Source organism: Apium graveolens, chromosome 4, assembly GCF_009905375.1.
Source record: "Apium graveolens cultivar Ventura chromosome 4, ASM990537v1, whole genome shotgun sequence".
Classification (NCBI taxonomy): Eukaryota; Viridiplantae; Streptophyta; class Magnoliopsida; order Apiales; family Apiaceae; genus Apium; species Apium graveolens.
Genome location: NC_133650.1, coordinates 994,260 through 1,005,005, shown reverse-complemented (window position 1 = coordinate 1,005,005; position 10,746 = coordinate 994,260). Strand labels below are relative to the sequence as shown.

The window sequence follows — 10,746 nt, the reverse complement described above, 5'->3', positions numbered from 1 at the left end:
TTATGATAGATCTACTAGGAGAAGCCTTCTTATATATCATGAATTTAAGTATGAATGGAACTTTGTGTAAAGCTAGCTAGAAATTAAGCAAAAAGGATGAGTTTTAATAAAAAACATTGGAAATGATGAAGATCTAAGTAGAAGAAGGAAAGAAGAAAATTAGGGTTTGATACTTTGAGAGAGTTTTATAGTGTGAATAGTAGTTGAGTTTGAAGACTGAAGAGGGCATTTTAGAGACTTTTTGTGTAACTTGCAGGCTTTTGTTATTTGACTTCATGAAAAAAAAAATTCATAAGAAAATATAAGTAAAATAATCTATACTTTTGATGAATTAATAATCGATAAACTAATAATCTCGCTAAAATAATATTTTTCTGGTCTCAACATAATAGACACAGTGTATCATTAATCCCGATAAAATAATAAACTCGTTAAAGTAATAAATATTTCTTTGTAATTATAAAAGGTTTAACTAAAGAGGTTTAACCGAATATAACAGACTTTATAAGTTTCGAAAAATTTAGTAAAAATTTCTGAGTGTATATGAGAATTCGGTTCAATAAATTAATTGCTTTTGTGTCTTCACTTTAGCTTGACAAAAACATAAAAATTAGGCAGATGAAAATTGAGATGGTTGCACACGGGCAATGCAACTTCTGAGCTTTTTTGTATTTGAAATGATCGAGAATCTCAAGTTCGGTTCGAATGACATATATTTTGTATTAATCAGAATTTTGAAACCGTTCGAATTAAAAAGTGTCAAGTAACCGGTCATTGCTCAAATTGAACAAATCTAAATGAGCCTACAACATAAAATTTGTGTGAGAATACTTTTTAATGTCATTTTATATTTTTTAACAAACCTGAAATTAATTTTGAAACCTTCCGAAATGAAAATTGTTAAGTAACCGGTCAAGGATCAATCATATCATTGATCAAATCGAGACAAGTCTACAATATAAAATTTAAGTACGGGTATGAGAGAACTCGAATATGACATCTTATACCAGTCACGCTAAATTTTCAAGATTTTATAGGAGTTTCTGACATAATCTTATATTTTTTTAACATTTATCGCCAATTTTTGAATATCAGCACAATTAATCTTTTATCTTTAACAAAATTAACCTCGGTAGTTAATTCAAGTTGATCAAAGGAAATGAAACTGCAATGTAATATTAGTCAGCACTTAGCACACAGTAATGTGTACTAAATAAAGTGAAGTGATGCTTTGATAAGAAATCACCCAAATATAATTAGGGATTGTTGGCCCCGAGAATGACCCGGAGACATGCGTGAGGTTAAAAGAAAATAATTATAATATAGAGGTATTCTTGTAAATAGGATTATGTTTATATTTACAGATTTGCCCTTAAAATATTACACTATTAAATGTAATAATCTCAGGTAATTTTACTGAGGACAACCTCAAGCGCGGTCATCTAGAGCTAGTCAATTGATAGTTTGGTACTATAAGATTAGTTCGAATTAACTTTTTTCTAGAAAAGCAAGCGTTTGAAGAAAATAATAATATTACACGTAATTTTCCCACATGTTTTGGTTATTTTGTCACAAACAAATTAATATATGTATATATTTAAGAGATTAGAGGTAACGTGTCTTCATAATTTTAAAAAAAAATAGTAAAAGTAAGAGAAGGATTTTAAAGTTGTTTTTTTTTTTAATTTTATTTTAACTCCTGTTCTTCTCTCGATGATTAAATAATAATTTATATAAAATTTGACGATTGACTATCCCAACAACAAAAAGAAGCATTATTTAGGCAAGGTAGGTAAGAATATAATTTGGAAGTCAAATATTTTTGTCAAAGAGATGATGTCCAAAAAGATTGTCATACATTGTCTTTGAAATAGCAAGTCAAGCATACTAAGTAATTAAATAACATTAATTTATATTCGTGTCGAAATATTAACCTAAATAAACCTGACAAAGCGTGTAAAAACTGGAAGAAAAATGGAATGAATATGTCACGGTTTATAATTTAATAGTAACAGAAATTGCTTTTTAACACGGGGGGATTATTTTGTCACAGTTTATAACTTCTAAATATTACTTTTCCGTCCCCAATATATAAGTAAGTTTGACTTTTTACGCGTACTTTAAATTATATAAAAATTATAACTCCAAATATTTTTTTCTAAAATTTCTTTTCTTGAATTAAAATTTAATATATATATATATATATACTTTTATTCAGAAAAAGAAAATTTGAAAAAATAATGTGTAAAGTTATTTTTTTTATTCATCTCAAAATACACGTAAAAAGTCGAATAAACTTGTATTTTGGGACGGAGGGAGCGCCGTGTTCTTGGAAAGCATAGCTTCAGTGACAAGCTCACAGAAGAAATCAGGGGACAGCTTTGAACTAGCTTCCTCATTTCACATTTTTACATTGTTTTTTTTTATTTACGCGTACCAGCCACTAGAAATTAATTGATTTTATTAAACTGTATACAGACCATACAAACCACACACGCACGTTATCTAATAAACTCTTCTGAAAGGAATTAGACAAATGTGAAATGAGAGGGAATGTGTTTTAAGAATTAAAGGCCACTTTTGTAATCTTGTTTGGTTTTTGTGTTTGTAACTCGTGTGGAGGACACTTTGAGCTTTAACTCATAAAAGATTGTTCTTTGTCCAGTTTACACTGTATATTCAGAGTAATCTTCATACATAGTGTTCCTGTGAGTTCAGGCTTCAGATTGCATTAACAGGCATGTCTGACAAAGGCTCACAAAGGCATTCTAGCTCGAATATTAAACCATGAACGTACAGTGAGACATTACTCGTGTGTTTTCGATTGAAAGAAAACCTGAAACTTCTTGATGGTTTTGTAAGGTAGGAATTGTTGCGGCTGATCATGGTCTGTATTTGTTTCTAAATAACAAAACCGCCTAGAGATTTTATGCTGTTTGCATAAGACTTTACAAAATAATGTACCTCCGATGACTATACAAGTGATGCAACCGTTGGTGATCAACAACATTGTCTAAGTTACATATTACTCGGAAAAAAAAGACGTTGAAGTTGCATATTTTTCTATATTTAATAGAATTTCCTAAATATGCAACACACCCACTTTAAATTTCTAGAAGAAAGGGGAAGTGACTAGACAGACACAGCCAACACAAATGAGAAACACATAGTCAAACAGCTTCCAGAACAAAATCTATAGACCCGCATCTTGAGCAAAGCCTAATCGATGGAACATGACTACAAGGTTTCTGTTAACAGCTATGCAAGTTACAATCCTACTCAGGAAATATTTAAAACTTGGGTTCACTAATGCAACTGAAACCCACACAATGAGAAGTGCTTATAGCAAGAAGGTAAACCTTTAGACGTCTTTTGGTTTGTAGGATTTAGCGATTTATCCTTGCCGCACCTTCAAATGTATAGTAGGATGAGATGGGTAAATTCCTGTCTGATGAACCTGTCCTCCTTGATGATGAGGCATGTGAATATTGTATACCTGAGTGACCAGATCCCGCATACATTGTGTAGGGATTAAAGTGTCCACCAACATTCTCCCTCTGTGAGGGATATCGGAGATGTTCATCCTCTGTAATTGTTGGCGGTCTCTCGTACCTGTTATACCATGTGTCAGAAAATATTATAGCTTCTAGTCACAAAAAATTAAAAAAAATTGTCAGCTCCAATTGATATATACATAAATAGAATTAATGAAGGTAATCATAAATCAGAGGAGGTAGTTTGCACCTCCTCATTTCCTGCTCTATTCACGAACAATAAACACATTCCAGCTGAGAATATAATTTTTTTTTTATCTTTCAAAGGAATGAGCAAGATACAGTAGCTTACAAGATGCAATTTTCCAATCAGAAGATCTCTCACGAGCCGTTACAATCGAAGAATTCCTTCCATATATTATACGGTTTCGCTCGTGACATATTATGTCGTTGAGGCATATTTTAAATTTATGTTGCACGGAGCCGATTCAATTGAAGAATTCCTTCCATATATTTTAAGGTCTCGCTCGTGACATATTATGTCTTTAATGCATATTTCAAACCTATGTTACACGGAGACGGGTAAGGGAACATATGCAGGTAAGGGGACCGGGACATGAAACGACAATTTCGATTAGACAAGAAAAGACAGTATCATTCTCAATTATTAACATCATCAGATATCAACTCACTCTCCATATCAGGCTCATCAAGTTTAAGCTCCACAAACTCTAAGAATCCAACATCTTCTAGGGAATCACATATATCTCCACCAACATCCCACATCTTGTTCATCTCCATTTCATATTGTTCAGTGTTCATGGATAAAACATATTGTTTGGAATTCATGGATAAAACACAGAAGTTGTCTGTGTGCGTATTAAGTAGCGGCTGTCTATAGATTTAGGGTTTCTAACTTTTTATTTGATTGGGGACAGGTATTTTAGTCATTTTTGGTCCCCAAAACGTCCCCTTTTAAGCCTGCCGTCCTAAGATTTTTGGGGACGCCCCCGAGTCGAGTCATCCCCGTCACGTCCCCGTCCCTGAGACGTCCCCAAACTTGGGTACAGCACCTGGTAGGCGTCCTCGTGCAACATAGTTCTAAACCAAATATAAGTTATTCATTTATCTTTGAATCTATAAATCATGAAAGAATGACTGACAATGCTATATTACACATTGCAAGTTTGACATATTAATAATAATTAATTAGCACATCCGCAAGTACCAGGTAGATATGCACTGAACCAAAACCAACTATGTGACCGGAGATAATTACCTGAGAAATGATCCAGGGTAATCAGCAGGATCATCAAACACATATGGTCTCCTACTTTCTCGTAAATGATATGGATCATAAGGAGCTTGCATATATTCATGGCGGGCAGCTAGATGGATGTTATCTATGGTTGTTGAAGCTCCATACAATCCATGTTGGGAACTTAGTTCCCTGGGTTCAATTGGCGAAGTCAACCATGGTTGTGAAGCAACATGTGCCACATAAGGATCCTTATGAGCAAGGAGTCCTGCGGAGGGTCTTAAATAATTATTCATACTCAACCAGGGTTTTGGAGAAACATACTGATCCTCATTGGTAGAAAACCCAACTGGAGGCGATGTTTGACTATTCATATATGATGAGTATTGTGGAGCAACACATGGAACATGTTCAGCTGGCGCCGGATTAAATGGACGATACAGTGATGATAAATTCCTTACCTAAAAGTTATTGGAAAAGAATATACATGTTAAGGATACAGAATTATAATCAACGCATCTATCAGGTTGTAACAAGAAATACAATTTGACTTACTTGCTGGCTGTTGAGTTCTGGTTTGAACTTGGACCCCTGGTAGTTACATTTTATAGCGTTTCTAAAAGAACTCTCGGGAAGGGGAAGACAATCTTTATGAATTCTGAACCTCACCTGTAAAGGAAATAAAAATAAGAAATACTATCATTAAAACTTAAAAGTATGGAGATTTGTTTCATTAACCTCAAAAGACGCAGTTGGAAGTGTAATACATGGTCAATTAGGTAACCCGGGTACAACATAAACCTCTTCAGTACAAAGGAACTTAACAAGATGGATAATCTGATATGTAGTCATATTTAGTCAACTTGGCTCTAACAGTCATTGATTCACTACTAATATAAACTAAAATTTTAATTTATTGATGGTAATAAAAATCCAACCTTTATCTAGACAAATTTCAGTAAACACTATGAGTCAGAAATAATAATCCTTTCTTGTTGACTCGCAAAATTCAAGAAGTAAAGAGAAACAAGTTTACTAAATCTAAAGAAAAACAAAAGAACAGAGAAACATGACCAATTTACTACATAAGCCCTTGGAATATGACCTACAAGTATTCGAATTATTGAAGCATAAAACGAGCAGGGATATGTCACAACAGCAGAAGTATTATTACCTGTGCAGGAAAGTTTCCTCCGAATGCCGCCGGTTCCAAGTTAAGTCTCCCATCTGTGGAAGCCTCATAAATACCATAAAGAAGCTTAAGTTGAAAATCAAACAAGAAAAGTTTCGCCCCCGGCTTAATCTTCTCTACAACTCCTTTATTTCCCGCAGGAAGACCAAAAACACCATACTGGTAACACTCTGGTTTGGTCTTGCTATTACACATAAATATAAAACCAGCATAACCCCCATCCACACCCTTTTCATCCTTTCCAACTTCCACCTTTATATTATCTTTACTCGGAGGAGCAGAAGTAGATGGATATACAGACTCGGCAGGTGGAGCATGTGCGATAGGAGCATTACTAGCCTTAGTCATCGAAGTATATAAAGACTTGGCAGGTGGAACATGTGCGATAGGAGCATTACTAGCCTTAGTCATTGGATCAGTTTGCAATTTCTTCATCGGATCAGTTTGCAATGTCTTCATCGTATCAGTTTGCAACTTCTTTATCTTCTTTTCAGGAACTATGTGAATCGCATCACATTCCCGCATACTTTTCTTTCCTTTCTTTTCTTTATTCTTCCCCATAGTTACACCCTCCCTAGTAAAAAAATCCAAAATTTACATTAACGTTAAAAAAAAGACCGCAAACCACAATTCCTTCAAACAAAAACAAGTTCCTACCATTTTCTTAAGAAGCTAAAACTAATCAATTAAACACTGATCATGTTTGGTTTAATCAATTTGCAACTTCTTTATCTTCTTTTCCGAGAACTATATGAATTGCATCACATTGACATTCCCGCATATTATTTCCTTCCTTTCTTTTCTTTATTCTTCCCAATAATTACACCCGCCCTAATAAAAAAAAATCCAAAATTTACATTAAAGTTAAATAAAGACCGCAAAACACAATTCTTTCAAGCAAAAACAAGTTCCTATCGTGTTCTTAAGAATCCAAAACTAACCAATTAACAACATAATCAATTCCAGAAAAATCGAGTTTTGCACTGATCATTACAGAACTTAAACTTTAAGTTCACAATTCTTCTCAAACTCGGTTCATTACAGAACTACATAAACCTATAATTCAAACACAATTAAAAACAAACAAAACACTATAAAGATATGTAAACAAATCAAACAATTGAATCCAATTCACGATCAATGAATATACAATTAGACATAATTAAGGATGTAGTAAAAGTGTAAAACATAAAGATATGAACTTGATTTAAATTGAGGATGTAATAATAGAATGAGATGGAAGAGATTTTTGTACCAGTTGTAAGTTAAACCTTGGTTAACTGATCTTCTTGTTGTTTAATGTTTATGTTTATGCCCCAATTGTTTTGTTTGAAGATGTAATATATGGGCCGGTAATAATCAATTTTTTTAACTTTTAAATGGCCACAGTAAGTTTGTAACTTGCTGTAATTTGATTTTGATGACCGAAGTGAACTCCATATATCAAATAATTCATCTGAACGGGATCTCAAATGCACCACTATATTAATAGATAATGATCGGGACGTTAGTTTGACAAATTGACCAAACGGAAAACGTAACGGTGCTGACATGGAGGTAGACGTGGCATGACAGGTGTAGTACACGAGATTATATTAAAAAATATTATAAAACAAAAAATAAATATTAGAACTCAATCGCCATTTGGGGATAAAAACCCTAAAGCAATCTGCGGCGCATTCGAACATGTGAGATTCTTGTGCGACTTCAGGGATTCTTGTATGTTAACATGTGCGTACTCTCATCTTTGCGTATTAAAATTAGTTTTATGTAATATATGGAGGTTTATGTGTTTGTTAGTTTAGGATTTGATTCTTATAATTCATATAAGTTGTTATCCGATATGTCGTTTAATCCTGCCTTATATTTAATATATGTGTTACTTTCATGAAATAGTATGGAATTATTTGTCAGTGTATTTGTGCATCATCGCCGTGATTTGGTACACTTTCCTATAATTGAATACAAAGGGGGGAAATTGATGTAGTTCCTGGGGTTGACACTGATGTGTTCTCTTTTAGGGATTTAGATGATTTTTCCAAGGACTATGTGTATGACCCCTCCGATTTGTTGTATTTTCATACTAGCATGTGTATTACTGATATCTGATGGTGTGAAATTATTGTATGATGATAACAATGTTAGGGAGATGGTAGATATTCACAAACCCTTTGGTAGGTTTGATTTATATGTAGATCACTACTCCATGGATGAAATGATTAACTCATCGTTTGAGGAAAACCCGAATGAAACTGGAGATGTGGAACTAGGTGGGGATAAGGATTGGGAGGGGGAGGTGGAGGTTGAGGTTGAGGACTGTAGTGATCCAGACTATGATAAGGAAATTGAGAGTGGTAGTGATGATGACATTTTTGTGGATAGTGATGAGGAGTTTGCAGAGTATAGAAAACATTCAAAAAAGGTTCAGCATGAGATGAGTATTGGAGTGAATAATGTGCCTAAGGCTGGTTTACAGACTTTCCCTAGAGGCCCAGTTGGAAGTGATAAGTCAGATTTTGGTTCTCAAGAACTTAGATCAGATTGCTCTTCAAGTGAAGATGAGAACTCTAAAATTGGTTACATAGGTCCATCAAATCCTAAGAAAATGAGAAAAATAGGCATGGGGTTAAAATATGTGAGAATGACAATGTTGTGAATTGGCATGTGGGAATGAAATTTTCTAGTGTACCAGAGTTTAGGGATACTGTTAGAGAGTGTGACATTAAGGATAAAAGAGGGATTTAGTTTGTGACTAATGATGTACTAAAATGCCAAATTTGTTGTGAAGCTGATTGTAGATTTTTATATGTGGTGTAGTATGGACAAGGATAGTGACAATTATACAATAAACCCCCTCTTTCCTGAACACAACTACACTAAACCCTATACAAAAAGCTTGCCAGTGTGAAGTACCTTACCGAGATGTTTGGAGAGGGGATCAGGAAAAACCCATAGTGGAAAGTCAAAGAGATGGTTGGGATAATAAAAAAAAGTTGGAAATTGAGGTGATCAAGATTAAGATTCTTAGAGTAAGAAAAGCTGCATTGGAAGGGGTTCAAGAAGCACTGAAAGAGCATTACTCTAGAGTTATAGATTTTGCACATAAGATATTGAAGACTAACTCCAACAATACAGTTCAGATAAGGACAACAAGACTCAATGAAACTGATAAAAATAAGTTCAATACACTACGCCATAAGTGGGCTACTGTAATGCAAGTGTTACAAGGAGCGTTATATTAGTTAATAATTTTTTATCCTATTGTAACACCTCTCAATTAGTGTCATAATAGATACAAAGCTAGTGTTGCAGAGAGATGCCGGTGTTGCACGACATGTAACACCAGCGTCTGGTGTTACATTAGTTACTTTTTTATACTAAAGTGAATATTTTATCAAAAACTATAATTAAAATTATATTCTAAATTATTCATGACTCTAAAATTTAACATGTAATAAAATAAAAAAATTAGAACTTAATGTAAATTAATACATAAGATATTTTTTTAATTTTTTTAATTAAAGATTTAATTTTAATAAATTAAACAAAAAATCAAAAATTAAAAATTAAAAGACTGGAAAATAGACATTAGTACTAGTGAAATTTTAGGCGGTATATTTCCCTCAGTAAACGAAAACACGCGTTAGTAAATTCCTCCTGACAAAACACTTGAATCTAGTCTCTTTCTCGACATTATCTTTTTAAAAAATTCTCTCTCACCACATACTATCTCAAGAACACATATTAATTGAAATGAAGAACAAATCGAAGACTTCTTAATTGAAAACACATGTTTATGACTTCTACTTAAAAGCCTCCTTATCGTAGTCATATTTTAGGGTTCAGCCACAAAACCCTAGATCCCCAATTTCCCCTCTTCTTCACAAATTTAATTGAATTTTTTTAACAAATCTTATGTACATAACAAAAACGAAAAGTGAGCTTGTTCGGCATGATGGACGATAGTGCAATCTGAAAGCTCAACGAGACAAACGGCACCGTTTCAAATGCGTTGATTAAATATGAGGAATGGAAAGGCATATTCGCATAAATACTTTCATATCTTTGAGATGTGGAAGACTTTGCCTATTTGACATCAAAAAGATGAGTTTTTAAGGCGTTCAAGGAAAATCAGACTCCTATTATTGTTGGAGAGACTGCGAGTAGCAAGACTACGCAGGTTGGCTGCTTTCAAGTTTCATTTGTGTTAAATATATATGGTTTGGAATGAAATTTGTATCCAAAAACTTCCTTATGCGAATTGTTATTATAAGTGATGGTTGTGTTTTACATACTATCCGTTTAGTACGGTGGATTGTTGTTAACTATGATTTACAGTAATTCATTTACTCAAAATTTTGTAGACATGTTTGGGCATTAATATGATTTGTGTATTCTAGTATCAATGATATTTTGACTCGGGTAAACCTTGGAAAGCGTACCATCAAGGGCTGTCTTGAAGCTTACTCTTGTGAGTGAATCATATGCCTTTTTGTGACAAGAATTTATGCATTTTTTACTTCAATTTTGAAAGATTTTTATTAGAAACATAAGTTACTTACGAAAGTTCTGTTTCAGAATTGTTGAAAGTGTTGGTGAAGGAGTTACTGAAGTTCAGGCAGGAGACCATGTTATACCTTGTTAACGGGCAGAATGTAAGGAGTGCAAGTTTTGAATGTCAGGGAAGGAAAACCTCTGTGGAAAAGTTATGGGTGATACTGGAGTTGGAGTCATGATGAATGACCACATGAGTCGTTTCTCAATCACCGGAAAGCCTCTCTACCATTTCATAGGAACATCAA

The 10,746-nt window shown here is 33.7% G+C and overlaps 1 protein-coding gene across 3 annotated transcripts; it reads right to left on the bottom strand.

The window, feature by feature from the left end:
* Nucleotides 1–3,119: 3,119 nt before the first annotated feature.
* On the bottom strand, nt 3,120–7,356 carry LOC141717423 (uncharacterized). 3 transcript variants are annotated; one of them, XM_074519476.1, is made up of 6 exons: nt 7,200–7,266; nt 6,602–6,775; nt 5,927–6,518; nt 5,308–5,421; nt 4,774–5,213; nt 3,120–3,612 (listed from the first exon to the last, which is right to left on the bottom strand). In XM_074519476.1, exons 3-6 carry the CDS (start codon nt 6,503–6,505, stop codon nt 3,387–3,389), a joined length of 1,359 nt encoding a protein of 452 aa, XP_074375577.1. In that variant the 5' UTR covers nt 6,506–6,518; nt 6,602–6,775; nt 7,200–7,266; the 3' UTR covers nt 3,120–3,386. The 3 variants fall into 3 exon arrangements, with proteins under 3 accessions (XP_074375577.1, XP_074375576.1, XP_074375575.1); XM_074519475.1 differs by lacking the exon at nt 7,200–7,266 and adding an exon at nt 6,886–7,151; XM_074519474.1 differs by lacking the exon at nt 6,602–6,775 and having other exon boundaries at nt 7,200–7,356.
* Nucleotides 7,357–10,746: the final 3,390 nt, after the last annotated feature.